Source organism: Sturnus vulgaris, chromosome 1 (genome assembly GCF_052056855.1).
Source record: "Sturnus vulgaris isolate bStuVul1 chromosome 1, bStuVul1.hap1, whole genome shotgun sequence".
NCBI classification, from domain to species: Eukaryota; Metazoa; Chordata; class Aves; order Passeriformes; family Sturnidae; genus Sturnus; species Sturnus vulgaris.
In genome coordinates, this window is record NC_142243.1 from 156,593,690 (window position 1) to 156,612,923 (window position 19,234).

At 43.2% G+C, this 19,234-nt stretch overlaps 1 protein-coding gene and 1 long non-coding RNA gene across 10 annotated transcripts in view; one reads left to right on the forward strand and one right to left on the reverse strand.

The window, feature by feature from the left end:
* MAPK15 (mitogen-activated protein kinase 15) overlaps window positions 1-11,477 on the reverse strand; it is a 27,936-nt gene extending 16,459 nt beyond the window's left edge. For 4 of the 8 annotated variants that reach the window (XM_088181076.1, XM_088181069.1, XM_088181059.1 and 1 more), the window contains exons 1-12: window positions 11,351-11,477; window positions 8,592-8,690; window positions 8,300-8,329; window positions 5,856-5,946; window positions 5,573-5,703; window positions 4,865-5,028; window positions 3,769-3,908; window positions 3,335-3,392; window positions 2,453-2,590; window positions 2,127-2,232; window positions 1,439-1,742; window positions 1,045-1,187 (exon numbers count right to left, since the gene is read on the reverse strand). In XM_088181076.1, the coding sequence (XP_088037202.1) occupies window positions 1,045-1,187; window positions 1,439-1,742; window positions 2,127-2,232; window positions 2,453-2,590; window positions 3,335-3,392; window positions 3,769-3,908; window positions 4,865-5,028; window positions 5,573-5,703; window positions 5,856-5,946; window positions 8,300-8,329; window positions 8,592-8,690; window positions 11,351-11,473 (1,527 nt within the window). In that variant the 5' untranslated portion in view covers window positions 11,474-11,477. Of the gene's footprint in view, window positions 1-1,044; window positions 1,188-1,438; window positions 1,743-2,126; window positions 2,233-2,452; window positions 2,591-3,334; window positions 3,393-3,768; window positions 3,909-4,864; window positions 5,029-5,572; window positions 5,704-5,855; window positions 5,947-6,735; window positions 8,041-8,299; window positions 8,330-8,591; window positions 8,691-9,918; window positions 10,113-11,350 lie in introns of all 8 variants that reach the window. The other 4 variants (XM_088181091.1, XM_088181096.1, XM_088181087.1 and 1 more) reach the window with 4 other exon arrangements.
* A 416-nt stretch (window positions 11,478-11,893) lies between these two features.
* Window positions 11,894-19,015, forward strand: LOC106862931 (uncharacterized). 2 transcript variants are annotated; one of them, XR_015798616.1, is made up of 2 exons: window positions 11,894-12,711; window positions 14,885-19,015. It is a non-coding gene; the product is annotated as an uncharacterized LOC106862931 (long non-coding RNA). The 2 variants fall into 2 exon arrangements; XR_015808861.1 differs by having other exon boundaries at window positions 11,894-12,687.
* The last annotated feature ends 219 nt before the right edge of the window (window positions 19,016-19,234 follow it).

Sequence of the window (19,234 nt, forward strand, 5' to 3'; positions counted from 1 at the left end):
GTCCCTGACCATGGCAGAGGGGTGGAATGAAATGAGTTTTTAGGTCCCTTCCAACCCAAGCAGGCTGTGGTTCTGTGAATCTGTGGTGCCTCCTTCCATACTCTTCCTCTGTCATAAGCTTCCTCCAACCACCTCTGCAGGTGCCAGCAGTCACCAGGCAGCAGGCAGCCAGCTCAAGAGAAAAAAAGCAGGAGCAAGAGGTCATTAAAGAACCCAGTGAGGGTGAGGACTTTTGCAAGGAAGCATGGCCAAGATGAGGGAAGAGGGAGGAGCAGAGAGGACAGGACTGACACCCTCACAGCTCAGCAACAACAATCCATTAGAACCACAGAATCATGAAACGACAGAATCACTGAGGTTGGAAAAGCCCTCTGAGACCACTGAGTCCAACTGCTCCCCCAGCACCACCAAAGCCACCATTAATCCATGTCCCCTAGTGCCACATCCATGTGGCTGTTAAAACTCCCCAGGGATGGGGACTCCACCACTGCCCTGGGGCAGTCTGTGCCAGGGCTGCACATCCTTTGCAGAAGGGTTTTTTCCAATATCCAACCTGAACCTCTCCTGGAACCACTTGAGGCCATTTCCTCTCATCCTGTCAATTGTTTCCTGAGAGCAGATCCTGACCTCCACCTGGCTGCACCCTCCTGTCAGGGAGTTGCAGAGAGTGAGAAGGTCCTCCCTGAGCCTCCTTTACTCCACAGCTACTGCTGCTGCTTCAGACCCTCCCCCAGCTCTGTTCCCTTCTCTGGACACACTCCAGCCCCTCAATGGGGCCCCTCCTTTCTTCTTGTGAAGAGCCCAAACTTGCCCCCAGGACTGGAGGTCCCTCAGCAGTGTCTAGCATAGAGGACAGGTACTGCCCTGGGCATCTGGCCACACCGTGGCTGGTCCAAGCCAGGTGCCATTGGCCTCCTGCCTACCTGGGCAAACCTGTCATCAGCACCAGCAGGTGACCTTTTCCAGCCACTCTGCCTGGAGCACTGCATGGAGTTGCTGTGACCAAGGTTACCACAAGTAAGGGTTAGAAGTTAAGCTACTCACATTATAAAGATTCTGCACACTTGTAGGAGAGACCCGAGTGTCTGGCCACGTGATTTGTCTCCCTACTTTCTCACAGTTGGAGATTCTGGACTGCTGAGGTGGTGCAGAACAGTTCCTGATCCCAGCACCAGGATTTGCATTTCCTGCAGAAGGAAAAACATGAGATAAACTAGGAAAATCTGAAGGACACAGAACACATTGACTGAGGCAGGGACAGTCCCACACTCAACATTCATTCAACAGTGTTCTGTTCTTATGTCATTTCCCTCCCACACTTTCAGCCCCACATTTTACCATGCAAATTCCCTTCATTTGTTTTACAGCACTCATTCTCTCTTCCCCACAACAACACCCCAAGGTGGGTTACACCCCAGTGTAGGAGGGTGGTACCTACTCTGCACAGTGGTGTGTGTGATGGGGTTGTATACCATTACACTAATCTGTGATCTCTGACACACAGTTCTGGCCAAATCCTTGCTCTGGCTGGAACCTGCTGGTTGGACCCCAGCTGTGGCTCCAGTGTGCACGTGTGAAGGGTTTAGAAGAGGGGGTGTTGGTTCTTGCTGGCCTTTCCTGGTGGGTACAGTCACTGAGCTGAAACCTGGGAGAAGTGTGCTGGATTCAGACTGGCTCAGCTGAATGTTTTCTCTCTGCCTTTGCTCCTTTGGAAGGCTCTTTGACTTCTTTTCAAGGATCATCTGCAGAACAGAAAAGCTGGTTAGACTTAATACAGCAATACAGCAGAAAAATAAAACATCAAAACAAAGAGGAATACTTATACATATCTGTAATTTATTTTACAGGGTAAGTAACAAGTAATTTTGGCACTAGATGATCTTTAAAGTACCTTTCAACCCAAACCATTCTGTGAATCTTTCTCAGACATCATGCTTCAGAGATTTTTCTTTGCCCTGTGGGAATTTGACATACAAAGATCTCTCAAAGATTACAACAGTATGGAACTGTGTAACTGTGCCAGCAGGTATGGAAAGCCCAGGGGAACACAAAGACAAGACAATGACAGAGTTTGTTAAGTGTGTGCACGAATGGCAGGTGGATTTGGGAAAATTGGATGAAAGTACCTCATATAATTTATTTCTATATTCTGCCACAGACAGCTGGACATCATCACCCAAAGGAAGGATCACATCAGAATCCAAAGAGGGCTCCCTGGAAGGACAGTGGAATCTAAGAAAATGAGAACACATCATGTAATTCACTGACTGGAAAACAGATTATTAAAATTTAAACAGGATTGTTAAACAATTTCATGTAAATAGGGTTGGAGAAAATAAAGAATTAGCTTTGCCATTTTTTTCTGTAATGCATTTAAAGAAAATTTGTGCCAAGAGCAGGTTTGTAATGTCTCAGAAGACATGGGGAAGCTGCATATTGGTGTCATTCTCACCTGCTCACATAAGGATGCTGCAGAGCCTCCTCTGCTGTGAGCCGTTTGTCAGGGTTAAATACTAGAAGTTTCTTCAGCAAATCCAAGGCAGGCAATGGAGTAGAGGATGGGAAAATCTCCTCAAATGCTACTCGCTGCCTAGAAGTCAGAAAAATTTTTACAAGCTCTCAGTGAAGGCAGGAGTGACAGCTCCAGAATCACATCAAGGTGACACCAGACACGAGTTCACTCACAAAGCGTGTCATAATCACTGAATCCTAGAATGGTTTGGCTGGGACAGGACTTTAAAGCTCATCACTTTCCAGCCCCATGATCCCACAAATCTAGACTTGAGATTATAGAAACATACTTCTCTGTAATTTATAGAGAAGATAAAATTTAAAAATCTGGTTTTGCATTTTGAAATCCCAAGTATAATTATGAACATAATGAAGAAGAAAGTATCTTGAAAAAAATCAGTTTTAAGCACCAAATCTTACTCATATTTTAAATAATTTTTATTTAAGGAGACAACTTAGAGCCCTCTCCAGTGCCTTAAGAGGCTCAAAGACAGCTGGAGAGGGAGTCTGGACAAGGGCCTGGAGTGACAGCACAAGTGGGAAAGGGCAGGGTTAGCTGGGGTATTCAGAAGAAATTATAGCTTTTGAGGATACTGAGGGACTGGAATGATTTCCTGGAGAAGCCGTGGCTGACCCCATCCCTGGAAGGCCAGGCTGGATGGAGCTTGGAGCAACCTGGTCTAGTGAAAGGGGTCCCTGTCCATGTCAGGGGGGTGGAATGAGATGATCTTTAAGGTCCCTTCCTACTCAAACTATTCTGTGGTTCCAGGACTCCGTGGTCCTACATTAGATGATCTGAGACACACAAACACCTCCAGCTTACCGGGAACTCATGTGGTTAATAACTGAGGCCTTGTACTCTGACTGCAGAGCCAAAATATCTGCAATAATAAAAAGATACTGTTACTGCCAAGATGAAGATTAGCAAAGCTACACAGTTTATGAAGGAAAGTCAATATTTGATATTAACATAGGAAATTGTCCTTATAAAACTCAGTTGGAGATCTATGGAAGGGAGATGGAATATTTACTGATTAATTTTCTAAGCTGATTTTTGAATTCCTATTTATTAATCATGCAGAAGCACCACAATATCTGAATTTCTTATTTTCTTCTAACACTAAGGATGGAGATTTTAATTTCTTTTGAAAGGTGCCAGAATGAATGAGAGATACTTTCTTCCCTGACCCAGCCAGGCTGCTTTCTTCCACTCTTAACCCCCTTCTCTAGATACCTTTCCCCACAGCAGAGTCCTACCTTCTGGGGATGGAGCAGGGATGACCCTCAGGATCTGCTCTATTTGATTCATTGTTGATGTTCCAGGAAAAAGGGGCTTCCCAAGCAGCATCTCTCCAAGAATACAGCCAATGCTCCACATGTCTACACCCTTCGTGTAACTACAAACAGGAACAGAACAGAGGTAGGATTAAATCAAGCAAATATTTTCTTGTACCTGGTATTCACATCACCTACATTGATTTATTTGCTAGAAAGCATGCTTGGTGACTTCTCAACTATAAGTGCTCACACGTTTGAACTATAAATTGAATAACATTTGGCAATCATGAGACTGGCAAGCATGAAACAGAAAGGAGACATATCCTACTTGAAGTCTAGTCTAAGAAACCATAAAAGGAAATATATTATAGGAATTACAGGAATGCCATAACCAGGTAATATATTAAAGGAAATGCCAGAACAAGGTATTATTACATCCTTCTCATATGACCAAGAATGAAGATACATATTGTTCTTCAGAAACAATTGACTTTGGTCATAATGTACATACGAAGTAGTTACAATTACTTAAGAATTACATTTTTAAGCAAAGTAAATGCAAAATAGTGGGTATAGCACAGTTTGCAAAACACCAGCTTTTAAAATTTGGGATACTACCCCACATCTATTTATTTACTTTTCTGGTTTTTCGTATTTAATTTTAATAAAAAGGACTAAGCTTGACTTACAGGCAGCTGGTTTAACATTTGATTAGGGAATATTTTGTGAAGGTCTATCAAAAAACACTGCTTCAATTTGGAAAAGAGGACTTATGTTCTCAAGCAGATTTTGTAAAGTTGTGGGTTTAAGGAGAAGAAATAAGTCTGGCGGGAGAAAGGGTGACAAACAGATGAGCTGCTCATGTATGTACATTGAGACTGTAAGAACATAGGAAAGACATGTACGTGTTCATAAGAGGTTTTTATGCCACAGAAGTTTGATTGTATACTGAAAAAACAAGACTGCTGACATGACACTCTATCTGGTGACCCTGAAAATGAAAAGACTGCAGACTTTTAGACAAAAGCAATTTGCAAGTGGTGGAGAAGTGCCAGGCTGCCATCCCCTCACCGACCTGCGAGAGGCCAGCAGGATCTCGGGCGCTCGGTACCAGCGCGTGGCCACGTACTCGGTGAGGGCAGGGCTGGGCTGCTCCTCGCCCAGCTGGCACAGGGAACGGGCCAGCCCAAAGTCACACAGCTTCACACAGCACTGGCCATCCAGCAGGACGTTGGAAGGCTGCATTGAACACAGCAGAATTCATTAGCCTTTTACTCTCTGAATAGCAGAAGATTGTTATCAAGGTTCTTTCATTAGTCTCACACTTCTATATTTCTTCATATTTTTCCTATGGAGACAGGCTGGGACAGCTGGGGGTAAGCTCCAGGGAGATCTTAGACCCCTTTCCAGTGCCTAAAGAGGTGCCAAGAGAGCTTGAGAGGGACTTTGAACACAGGCCTGGACAGCACAAGGGGGAATGGCTTCCCACTGCCAGAGGGCAGGGTTAGATGGGATATTGGGAAGGAATTCTTCCCTGGGTGGGTCGGGAGGCCCTGGCACAGGGTGCCCAGAGCAGCTGTGGCTGCCCCATCCCTGGAAGTTTTCCACGTCAGGTTGGACAGGGCTTGGAGCAACCTGGGCTAGTGGAAGGTATCCCTGTCAATGGCAGTGGGTGGGAATGGATGAGCTTTGAAGGTCCCTTCCATCCTAAATCAATCTGTGATTTTATTTAATGTTCAAGAGAAAACTAGAGCAAAGGATACAGAGCATGGCCAAAATGTACCTTCTGATCCCTGTGAATAACATTCCCTGAGTGGATGAATTTAGTTGCCTTCAGGAGTTGGTAAAGAATGTAACACTTGTGGATGTCTTTCAGCAAATTCCCCTTTTTAATCACAGCATGTAAATCTGTCTCTGTAAGATACCAGTAATATATTGACATCAGCAAATACCAGTAGTATCATGAACATTCAGGTATATCACCACCACACCACTAGCAAAGTGATAACAAGGATAACTCCCAAGAGAGGCTGGGTTTGAACGGCTGCTGCAATGCTGAGTCTTACCCATGGACTCGAAGATGAGGTAGACGTCCTTGTCATTCTCTGCTTGGATAACATCGAGCAGCTTGATGATATTTGGATGTTCCCCAAATTCCTGCACAGGGAAGAGACTCAGCTGTAAAAATCACGTGTTCTGCTTGTGAATCATAAAAAGGTACAATAACCTATTTCAGTTTGTATTACTGTCTGGAACAAGCATTAATATGCTATTTCCTCCATTAGACTTCTTCTGAAATGAAATTTTAAAAAGGATTTAAGTTTGTTCCATAGTAGGAAACCAGTCAGTTAATCAAAAAAATAATCTCTGTTGAATGAGACATTAGTTCTAACGCTCCCTCTATATTATTTATAATAAAATCCAGTCCCCTTTATGCATCTCACATTTCCTACTGAACCAAAGAATTATTGTGGCATGAAAATAGATCATATCTGCCCTCAGCATTCATAGGTAAAAACCCAAACAATGAGAACATGTCCATCTGAGGGCTAGCTCACACAATCAAAGGCTGCTTTGAAGAACTGAGTGGATGGAGATCAGACAGCACACAGAGATACCTGAACACAGGTATCACACTGCAGGTGGAGTCCATCCTCACATTTTTGCAGACTGGCAATCCTCATGGGATCATTACGCTCATCCCCAGCTTTAACAGCTTTTATTTCCCACTTCTGTGCAGCCAGGGACACCATAAACACTTCATAATAGTCCAACATTTTATAATGTGTAACATCTAGGAAAGTTCACAAAACAACACACTCACCTGCAGCAACCTGTGAAAACACACTCACCAAGCAGTGATACCCAGCCAGGCCATCACACACATTGTTTTCATTCTGAGAATAGTCACAATACCCATGCAAATGATCTAAAGAAGGTTTTTACCCAAAAGGGGATATTGTTCTAGAGATGCAGCTAAATCTTGACAGTGTTACTTGAGTCCTATTTAGGAAGGAAAATTCCACTGTCTCACACTGCCTTGCCCTGAAACTGATAACAGAAAGTAATGAAAAAATTTCAATCTGTTCTAAAAAAAAAACCATGTTACCTTGAAAAAAATCTTGTCAGGGCCAGTTCTATTATTCTTTGCCCAAAGAATAATAATGCTACTAACATACTTACCAAAATGACATTCTAAAACTGGCCTAAAATGCCCCCACAGATCTACAACTACACTCAACAGCAAACACAAAACCTGCAAGCAATGATCAGAGCATCAGAGAATCATTCACACTCCAAAGTCTACAGCAACTTCTCAATTAGAATAATTGAGAAACATAATGTAAAACAATAACCTAGTCCACCAAATGACCTTGTGATAAACGTCAAGACTGAACAAAGCAATTATTATGCACAAACAAATTAAGACAAACATGCACTTATGAATAATGGAGTATTTTTCACATCTTTTCCTTTCTGAGCCCTCAGTCTTGAACCTCAAGAAAGAGGTTTAAAATAGGAGGGGAAACCAAAATTCTTAAAGTCTGTTGAGCACCAAAAGTTATGGAAGTAGGGCTGATCAGCACATTAACTTCCTTCTCCCTCCCCTCCACTACCAAGTGACTCCTTCTTTCCTTCAGAAGAAATATCCTTCTTTCCTCTGCTCTTCCTCCATCCATCCATCCATTCCAGGAGTGCTGCACTTTCAGAGATGATCTATCTTAGAGGTAATTCACTTCTAAGAAATTGTTTCTATTTTTAGCTTTAAAGTTTGCAGCTTCTATTTCAGCCTTCAAGAATTACTAAAAAGCAAAAAAATCCCATCTCTTTCCTACTTAAACTTGGCAGTCTTAGGAAATACCTCTTCTGTGAGCCCTGCCTCACTTGTGTCCTTAGAAAATCACAAGTTATACCAACATTATTCCAAAATATTGATGTTTCTACATAGTAAGTCTGAAGAGGAGTGGCCAGATAATTGGAATGCCACTGATAAGGTAAATTATAACAAAACAAGAGTAGTCTTAAGTTATTCCTTGCAGAACTTTCCTTTTGCTTTTGGTTTGATTATTTTAAGTGATTAAATTGCTTACAGCATGACGGAGGAAAACAATTGTGGAGTGTAAATCCCTCTCCCACTCCAGCCTCTCTTCCAATCATGGCAGTTAAAATGTAAGAGAAACAGTTTCAATCCACGAAGAAGCAAAAAGTGACAGAAGGTGCAGATGTGCTGAGGCTGCAGCAGCCACATGGCTAAAAATGGGGAAAGAGCAGGAAAGAGTAAAAATAAGCCCAAATGGAGAATGTTTCATACAGGTGGGTTCACCCTGAAAGGCTCTTTGCCAAGATGGTGCAAAAAACAAATTAAAGATTTATCACTAATAACACTAAGATTTAACACTAAGATTTAACACTAGTAAATGACTGCTTCGTTTTGGAAAACAATGGGAAGAAAATACTTAGACATGAGAGATAATAAAAAAACAGAGAAGAGGGGGAATATGGACATTACCTGCAGGAACATAATCTCTCGAAATGTTCTCTAGAAATAAAGAAAAACCAGTTTATTATCACCTCAAGAGAAAGGCAGAACAGAGATGCAGTTCAGTGACAGCATTAAATCCACTCCTCTTTTGTACATGCCATGATACACAAAGCTTGATATTTGTTGTTTGTTTTTATCCTAATATAGCTGCAGACTATATTGTTACATGCATAATTATCATCTTTTAGAGACAAAAATCCTGAAAATACCTATGGAATCCCATCACGTCTCAGAACACAACAGGACAATAATTTCTCACCTGAGCATCTGTTCTGTTCCTGAAAGCATCAAAAATCTTTTTAACAGCAACTGTTTCTCCTGTCTTGCGGTCAATTGCTTTCCAGACGATGCCATAGGCCTGTGGAGAACCATGGACAGGTGAGCAGTGTGCTGACACCTGCACACAAGTCAGGCCTGCAGAGAACCATGGACAGGTGAGCAGTGTGCTGACACCTGCACACAGCTCATGCCTGCAGAGAACCATGGACAGGTGAGCAGTGTGCTGACACCTGCACACAAGTCAGGCCTGCAGAGAACCATGGACAGGTGAGCAGAGTGCTGACACCTGCACACAGCTCAGGCCTGAGGTGGAACCAGAATGTGTTCCATGACAGACTGGAAGCAGAGGTGATGGAAACCGATGGAAGAGAGAGAGATTAGGCCAAGGAGCCACACCACTCAGGAGACAGACTGAGAGACTTGGAATTGCTCAGCCTGGAGTAGAGAAGGCTGCAGGGAGACTTTAGAGCTCCTTCCAGTGCCTGAAAGGGCTCCACGAGAGCTCGAGAGGGGCTTTGGACAAGGGCCTGGAGTGGCAACACACACTGGAAGGGCTTTCCACTGCCAGAGGTCAGGGTTTAGATGGGATTTGGGAATAAATCCTTCCCTGTGAGGGCAGGCAGGCCCTGGCACAGGGTGCCCAGAGCAGCTGTGGCTGGCCCTTCGCTGGAAGTGTCCAAGGCCAGGTTGGATGGGGCTTGGCGCAACCTGGGCTACTGTAAGGTGTCCATGCCCATGGCAGGGGGTGGGAATGAGCAGGCTTTAAAGTCTCTTCCATGCCAGACTCTTCTGTGGTTCCATGACTCTGCAGAGAGAGCACCCCTGAGAAGGACTTGGGGCTGCTGGTGGACAAAAATCTGGAAATGAGCTGACAACATGCACTAACAACCCAGACAGCCACCCATGTCCTGGGATGCATCAAAATTAGGGCAACCAGAGGATCAGGCCCAGCTGGTTCGAGGTTGTGACAGGCAGGCCCTGCCTGATCTCCCTCTGTGCCACTGTGGCCTGGAAAGGCTGCATCGATGGGATGGGACTGATGGGCCGAGCCCAATGGTGCAAGGGCCAACAAGGCCCAGGTCTTGCTCTTGGCTCACAACAACCCCATGAAACACACCAGGCTTGGGACAGAGTGGCTGGAAAGCTGGAAAAGGACCAGGCGGTGGTGGTGACAGTGGCTGAACAAGAGCCCAGGTGTGCCCAGGTGGCAAGATGCCAATGGCACCTGTATTTTACTAGCCATGGTGTGGCTGGCAGGTCAAGAGAGATAATTCTTCCCCTACATTTGACTTTGGTGAGATTCTCACCTGGAGCACTGCATCCAGCTTGGAGCTAGTCAGTACAAATAAGACATGGAGCAGTTTGAGCAGGTGCAGAGAAGGGCCCTGGAGATGCTCCAAGGGCTGGAGGCCCTCTGCTCTGGAGCCAGGCTAAGCCAGCTGGGGGTGCTCAGTCTGCAGAAGAGAAGGCTCCAAGGAGAACTTACTGTGGTCTTTCAAAACTGAAAGGGAGGCAGTAAGAAGGATTGAGAGAGATTTTTTACCAAAGTCTGTAGTGATAGCATCTCACATTTGCTGAGGTTGGAAAGGCCTCCAAGACTACTGGATCCAACCACTAACACAGCACTGTCAGGTCCAACACTAAACCTTTTTTTTTCACTTAAAAGCTGCGTTGTCTGTCAAGGGAATGGAACTTCTACCTGAGTTTTCCCTGTTCTGGATAACTGCGATATTTGTAAATGATGATTACTCAGTCTCACTTGTGGTACAGATCCAGTTTTTTTATTTTAGGCTATGGATTTGAATCTTGACTTTCTACAGTCTAGGACCTGCTTTACCTTTGCACAAAGGAATCACATCCCATCAGAAACGCCCATTTAATGTTTAAATACTTGTACAAAGCAAAAGAGCTGCAATGTATGATTCTAGTGATTAAATACTCGTGTAAGGACATCAAGGCAGGCTTCCCAGTAACATGTGTGGTCCTGGAGCATGGGATCAGGATCTTTGCCATGCATCAGGCAGTAAAGACAGTTGTACAAGGGGAGGTTCAGATTGGATATTGGGAAAAAACCCTTTTGCAAAGGGCTGTGCAGCCCTGACACAGACTGCCCTGGGGAGATTTAACAGCTACTGGATGTGGCAATTAAGAGACATGCATTAGTGGTGGCTTTGGCAGTGCTGAGGGAGCGGTTGGACTCCACAGGCTCAGGGGGCTTTTCCACCTCAGTGATTCCTTGACTCTGTGAACGTAATGAGGGAAATACTAAAATACTTGTATCAACGCAACTAAACGATAGCAAAGAGCTGCCAGAATAGAAACGCAGGTAACTCGGGAGGGTTTAGAGACTGTCTGAGGAGACATACCCTAGAAATTACCATTGGCTCACGAAAAAAAAATACATTTTATAGAGAAGATATGACCTGATGCAGCATGATCTCAAGTGATGGGGTTACAGTAAATGTAGAAGGATTTGGAAGGCACAGAGAGAACCTGAGAGTACTTTGCGACTCAGATCCATTTTACTATTTGCTTTTGAGCTCTTACGGTCCCCCGTAATTTGCCTGGGTCACCTGGCGCTTCCACCGGGCCCTGAGCGACAGAGTTCCCAAACTCCCAAACACCGCCCCAGCTTCCCCGGGCCGCCTGGAGCTCTCACGGTGCCCTGAACTCCACACGGGCCCCCGAGCTCTCATGGGCGCTCCCAGCTCCCACAGGCCAACCCCGCCAGGCACTCACCCCCTTGCCCAGGCGCCTCTTGATCTCGTATCTGCGGCACACGAGCGGCTCCACCTCGGGTGGGCTCATGGCGGCGCCTCCCTGTCGGCTCCCGCTACCATGGAAACGGCCCGCGCGGCGCATGCGCACATGGCGCGAGCGCCGAGGGAGGCGGGGCGTGGGGCGGGGCTCGAGGGACAGCACAGGGGCAATGGCGGCGAGCTGTCACAGGGCAGCGTTAGGTGGGATTTGGGAAAGAATCCTTCCCTGTGAGGGACAGCACAGGGGCAATGGCGGCGAGCTGTCACAGGGCAGCGTTAGGTGGGATTTGGGAAAGAATCCTTCCCTGTGAGGGACAGCACAGGGGCAATGGCGGCGAACTGTCACAGGGCAGCGTTAGGTGGGATCTGGGAAAGAATCCTTCCCTGTGAGGAACAGCACAGGGGCAATGGCGGCGAGCTGTCACAGGGCAGCGTTAGGTGGGATCTGGGAAAGAATCCTTCCCTGTGAGGAACAGCACAGGGGCAATGGCGGCGAGCTGTCACAGGGCAGCGTTAGGTGGGATTTGGGAAAGAATCCTTCCCTGTGAGGAACAGCACAGGGGCAATGGCGGCGAACTGTCACAGGGCAGCGTTAGGTGGGATTTGGGAAAGAATCCTTCCCTGTGAGGGACAGCACAGGGGCAATGGCGGCGAGCTGTCACAGGGCAGCGTTAGGTGGGATTTGGGAAAGAATCCTTCCCTGTGAGGGACAGCACAGGGGCAATGGCGGCGAGCTATCACAGGGCAGCGTTAGGTGGGATTTGGGAAAGAATCCTTCCCTGTGAGGGACAGCACAGGGGCAATGGCGGCGAGCTGTCACAGGGCAGCGTTAGGTGGGATCTGGGAAAGAATCCTTCCCTGTGAGGGACAGCACAGGGGCAATGGCGGCGAGCTGTCACAGGGCAGCGTTAGGTGGGATTTGGGAAAGAATCCTTCCCTGTGAGGGACAGCACAGGGGCAATGGCGGCGAGCTATCACAGGGCAGCGTTAGGTGGGATTTGGGAAAGAATCCTTCCCTGTGAGGGACAGCACAGGGGCAATGGCGGCGAGCTGTCACAGGGCAGCGTTAGGTGGGATCTGGGAAAGAATCCTTCCCTGTGAGGGACAGCACAGGGGCAATGGCGGCGAGCTGTCACAGGGCAGCGTTAGGTGGGATTTGGGAAAGAATCCTTCCCTGTGAGTGCTGAGGCCCTGGCACAGGGTGCCCAGAGAAGCTGTGGCTGCCCCATCCCAGCAGTGTCCCAGGCCAGGTTGGACAGGACTTGGAGCAGCCTGGGGCAGTGGAAGGTGTTCCTGCCAGGGCAGGGGTGGCACTGGGTGAGTTTTAAGGTCCATTCCAAGGTAAAGCATTCTAAGATTAAATGATACGTCTTTGGTTTTTTTTCCCCCCAATTTTGATTCTTCCTCCCTACCCCCATCCAATTCCAGCTTTCCTGAAGAGGCTGAAGTTTATTTATTATCTCACTTTTCAGTGAGAGTAAACACTTCTGTCATGTTCTCTAGAGCTCTGTTTTCTTCCTTTGTGTTTTATAGCAGGTAGAGGAGATTTCCAAAGCCTGATCCTTGTCTGAATTAGATGGTTGAAATCAAAATTGATAAGCCAAACGCACTCACTAGATACTCTGTTGTGACTTTTTTTTTTTTTTTTTTACGAGAATATTATGAACGTGGATTGAGTGTAATGGATTTGAATGTAAATGTTTCTTTGAGATATGTCTTCAGTTTTTTCAGTGAATTGGCATCTTTGGTCATGTAGAGATTTGGTTTACTGATGTATGCTTCCATCACTAATATCATTCATTCTGTGTGGAAGTTTCCTTTATATAATAATGAATTCTGACTCTTATAAAGAGGCTTATTCCTCTTGGCTCATGATTTTTAAGAAATTGCATTCAGTTTAGTTTTAAATGTCCATTTAGGATTTCTACAGGGAGTCACTAATTACTTTAGGCTGTACTGTTTATGTCTAATGGGATACATTTATCTGCCTTATCCTGCTCATAGAGACATGAAGTTGTGCACTTACGAGCAGACACCAAAGTTGTCTTGGTTGTGACAATTACTGCTGTTCTCAGTGTGGTTCATTAGCCTTTTGGCATTATGGGTACCAAGATGGGGAAAGTCCATCTGTCTGAGAGCCCAGCTGGTGAGGTTGGTGGAGTGCTGCTTCTGAGACTACTAGTTCAATTCTCACCTCTATCCAAAGTCCAGATTTTACAACAGCTGCCAACTCTTGACTCTTTTGAGGGCCTTCTGCATCCAGTGCTGTGCTGTGGATGGTGGTGATGAGAAGAGCCCTTATATTGTATGAGCTTCTGCTCAAGCTTCTCATTCTTTATTAATTTCATGGTTTTTAGAAAAGAAACTTTAACTTATTTTAGTGAAAATTTCTGGATTGTTAAACATGATGAATTTTAAAGCAGGAATTGTGTGGTGATTTTTCTGGTATTTTTCTCCTGGGTAAGCTTTTAAACAGTCCAGAGAATATTTTTGTATTTGGATATACTGAACTCAGTAAGAAAAATACAATCTAATGTTTTCACACCTGTTGGCTCAGGCTCTCATCATGGAGAGGGGTTGGGTGCTAATTTACACTTCCTTTTTTTTTGTTTTCATTCATTTTGCATTACTTGAATCTTGTCTATTGAATAATACACACAACTCTACGTAAATATTAAATGAGTAATTCACAAACATTTACACTGAAAGCTTTTCCATGAGCATCTTGAGAGTTTCTGTCTTCTCCAAACACTTCAGTTCCTTATGGTTGCACATTGCATTTACAGGCTCCAGATAAAAGCTCTGTTCTCCAGTAGTATTAGTAATTCTCAAAACTCACACAGATTTAGCTGGAAATCAAGGTAAAAGTAGTCAAAACACTTCTCAAAAGTAGAAGACTGTTCAAGTTTGTGCTGTCTTATTTGATTGAAAGAGCACATTACTTAAATAACAGCATGGATTTACGTAGGAAATGAACTACTACTAGTTCATTTTTAATTTAATCTACTGAGTGAGTTAGGATGTTATGCAGTGTCAATCTAAGTCTGTTCTGTGTACTGCAAAGTAAACTCAAGTTCACCTTGAGAAGAACAGAAAAATAAAAAGTCTTCACAATCAAAAGCTTCAGTAAATCTTAGGATGAAAACAGTATTTTAGTGCTACTAATTGGTTTTGGACGAAGGGACAGCAAAGAAAACCAGCTGTAATTGAGACTTGTATGCAAAAGCACCTGACAGGAGCCAAACACATCAGTTTTATGCCCACTGCATAACCCTGCAATGTCATGTCTTTTGTAGAATGCACTAATTTTAAAAAGTAGTGTTTAAAGGACTTCCTAGCCATCTGCAGGGCTTTTTGATAATAGGAAGACAAATGGGGAGCTTTGGAGCATAGTCTCTTACAAATAATTGTTCTGTTGGAGAATGAAGTACAGGGAGATGAGAGTTCATGCCTTATTTTGATGGTGATGTTAGAAACATAAGAGAAGTCCTAACACTATGCTCTGTTTTTGCAGATGTGTGCTTTTGTGGACCTGAACGAAAAGTGGGGTCAGGAAATTCTGAGGTACAAGTTTAGGTGTGTTTCAAATTGTTTTCTCTGTGAAGAAACACTATAAATGCAGACTGGTTTCTGTGTACTGTTCGAAAGGAGCTTGGAGGATTGGATTCAACCAAAAATCTCGACTGGAAAGAATTTAATATGAAGCTAGAATTACAGACTTTATGCTTGCTGTAGTACAGGACTAACCAAATACCTGCCAGAAGTCTTTTAGAAACATGCTTAGCCATGTTCTAGGAACAAGGGGCTTAGAAACATGGCCTTACTCTTCTCCTGTCGAACTGATGGGAGGGACTAAAGTTCTAAGTTGTTCTCAGTGCTTTCTCTTGACTACGTAGAGAGGCGTCTGTAAAGTGTCAGCTAAATCAGCTGAAGAAAGCACAGGTTATGCCTGCAGGCAGGCACCCACGCAGGAAGCGCTTTTATTTTGCAAATGGCTTCTATTTGGCGATTTGGATTGTAGGTGCAGTGCAAGTAATTTAACTGCTAAGTGTTCTACAGCATTTATCTTCACTTCTAGGAATTTCTTCACAGAAACTGTTTTTGATCTAAGTGTAGAGAACATGATCCAGAGCTTTATTTCCTGCAGAAGTGTTTCCTCATTTGAATCCCATTATTATCCTACTCTCTGAGCTGCATGTTATTTTTGATGTCTTGGTGTTGCCAGCAGTTCAGATCAGGTCAAAGGACACTTTGAACTCTACTGTGTAGCACTCCAGAGGTCTGGTTGTGACATTGTGTTCCTTTTGGACATACCTTGAACATGTATGAAAGGCAAAGGATCATGCAATAAAAGCAAATTTCTTGAAGGATTCATAAGTGAAAGTATGAATATTCATAAAAGACTAAAATAGAAGCCATGGTAGGTTTCTTCCACAAGTTTTCATTTGAAGAAGATAAACTTGGACACCAGCAATACTTGAAACTGTGTATCTGCAACAGCTACAAGTGAGGGATGCAGGATTTAAATTTTGGATATAAATAACATGCTGATTTTAGAAATTAATGTTAGGAGATCAGAATGTATTCTTGTCACAGTAAGTGTTATACCGGAGTTAGGTCACAGGAATATGATTGCTTTTGCTTTACAATGAATTGTACAACCATATAATTATACAATCACACAAATGCCTGCATTGTCAGACTCAGAGTGTGTTTTGGGTTTGGACAGTCTGGTTTGATGCTGACATTTCAAATCCTGAAGTTTTGTTCACATGTGAAAACAAGAAAATGAAAAGAGGATAGACTATTAAAAATAGTATAGATAGTTAAAACTGCATTAAGATCAAATTTTTGGTTTTTCACTCTTCACTTAATATTGTTATGCTAGTGTTTAAAAAATGGTCCTGAACTGGGGGGAATTGAAATACTTCTTGAAACAGTATGTATAAACTCCATTCAGCATTACATACCAGTAGTGCATCACAGTCTGTTCAAATAATCTTAGGGCTCTGAAATTTCTTATACTTTATAAGTCTGAAGGCTGGAACACTGCTTTGTGTCACGTGTAATGTTACATTTTTCAGGAGATTAAGTGAGGTAAATGACAGTGGCTAGCTTTTGAGTATATGCAATGAAATAGGAACCATTGTGTTAAGGATTACCATTTTGTATTGCAAGATAAGTAGCAAAACTGACCTCAAATATACTGCTTTTATAACTTGCTGATGCCTAATTTTACTGTGGTAGGGGGGAAAAGCCCAGTTTCTTCATCTAGTCTACATTTCTGTTAACTGTCAGTTTATATGAACCAGCATTTTTTCTTTTTTCATTTCCTCAGGATATATGACTCAAATCCTGAAAAAGCAAATTCCAGGTGGAGCACCTGGAATGTCTAAAGAATTATCAGAGTTGAAAAGTTGTGTCCCCACAGTTAGTCACTTAAATCCATATCTCCATGTAGATGTCATCATAGTTGCCTGGAAGAGAAAGCTGTAAATAACTTGAAGAGTGTTGGAATGCAAAATCATTAATTCTAGGCAGAATGCTGGTTTCTGTCTACTTAATTTCACTATCTGAACAGTTTTGTCAGTGTCTTCAGGTTTGTTTTATTTTGAAATCCCTGAATAGCAACAACTATGTTCCTGACAGGCCTTATTAAAATATCAAACAATGTTATAATATTCAGACATTGATAGTTACTGTTCCAATATGCACTATACTGTTCCCTATAATCGAGTCTCAAATCTTGAAAAAGAAAATTAACGTGTTATGAATGATGTTCTATTTTTCCAATTTATCAAGCAACAAGATTAAATTTACTAGTAAATTTTTAATAGTAACAAAATGAATACAATCAAAGTATTGGAGATGACAATTAAAGTATTGGAGATGAATACAATCAAAGTGCATATATTTAAGAATATACAAAATTTGGCAGTAAGTAATTTAGTATAATTGAGGTTCGTATAAAGCATAAGCAAAACCGACCGGGGAGGGGCCCCCCCTTGACCGGGGGTGCGGGGAGTGGCTCCCATTCCTCACGTACCAAAGCATCCGGGCTAACAATCCCACTTATATACTATAGGCTACAGAAGGTTCTAGAAAACTCCTCCTAGTTTCTATTCCTGAAATCTCCGTCACTGTGTGTATATGGTGCATGCTCTACTAATGGGTTAGGGGGTCTCTCATCCTTTTGAGGGTCTTATTTCCGATGAAGGCTCATCGTCTTCCTCAGTGACCGAGGTGTGACCTGCAGGTAGCACAGGTGCACTGTGTGACTGAGCAGATGTTTTCCATAACAAGACTTTAATTGAGTCCCATGCCTGGAATTATCCCATTTTGGCCCATTTCAAGGCCAAAACTTTCTATTTCTAGATGCTGCTTGTCAGACCTACGTCCTTCTACTATTCTTGTTTGACTTTCTTCCAACCTCCTTCTTCAACTCCCAACATCTGGAAATGTCCTTTGCCCTGTCTCACCCATCTCCCCCTCACTCTGTAACAATTGTCTTCTATTGATCTAAATACAATTTTGCTAATATAGTTCCAATTTAATTAGCACGAATCACATTTATCACAAACGCTTGTGTTTCTAAAAATAAAATCATTGAAGCAGTTTCAGGAGTGGAAGATCAAAATATAAATTGTAGGGAAATTACAGTTGTCTGATACTGAAAAAGCTCCAAAATTGTTTTGACTTTGTTTTTTCTTACAGGCCGACAAGCTGTAGCATTTATCTGACAACAAGAAATGAAGATAGTGATTGCAAGATACATAAAAATAGATCTGGCCTGAATGATTGGCTCATATATTTGTGTTTGGACTGTCATATGCACCTGTACCAAGCTTTGTGTCATTTAAAAATATTTATATTTTTTGAAGTAAACCGCAATGCATATTAGCTCATGTTTCTCAACACTTTGTTGGCCATGCAGGCAGCTGAGTGTTCTCTCATTTGTACAAGGTACCGGGCCTGTGTACAGCACTGAGGCTGAGCTACAAGGATGATTTCTTTTCAATAATCTCACACAGGCCTGCTAAACTTTAGCAATGTTACTAATAATTTTTAGAGAATTACAGAAACCCCTTCAGTGGCTGAGAATCTTTTTTGCACAGTATTCTTAATAAACAGAGTATGTAGTATACAAAAACTCTACAAAATGCATGGTTAAGCTATTAAGCATGAAATGCAGGTGTCTGCTGAGGTCCTTGCACCTTTACAATGCAGTTTATGTGTGAAGGGTGCAAGGACCAACCCAAGAACTTTCTTTTCTTTGCCTAAAGTCATAAGCCTATTGTTTACAAACATTTGAAGAAAAGACTGTAAGGTATGTGATTTGTCTTAGTTACATTAATGCAAGCTTCTAGCTTTTATTTTTTGTAAGATTTTTCCTTTTTCCTTGGAGGAAGAATCTCTGCTGAATTCAGATCCTAGGTGTTCTGCTGGCTGCTGGCTGTCTTGTGTAATTTGCTACATAGTGAATTTAGAGCTCTGAACAGATCTAGTTGCCTGTCCTTTTTCCTCTGAAATTGCAGGTCACGCCAAAACAACGGCTGGAACTTCCTACTGATGTGTTTGTGTAGAATAACAATGGAAAATATTTTTTTCACTTCTAAATTTACAATTAAAACAATCGTGTGTACTATATTGTCTGTATCTGTATTATTTATATACAGTCATCACTACACAGGACTAATTGTACAGAGAATAAAGCCATTGCAAGTGCCCGAGCCTGCCTTGCTGAGAAGTTAGTGACAAGTATCTTGTGCATTTCCGTATGGAAAATGCGTTTGTTCTGCATAAAGAGCACGTACGGGTTGGCTATCCGAATGCTAACCAAAATAAAACATAGGAAACAATAGAA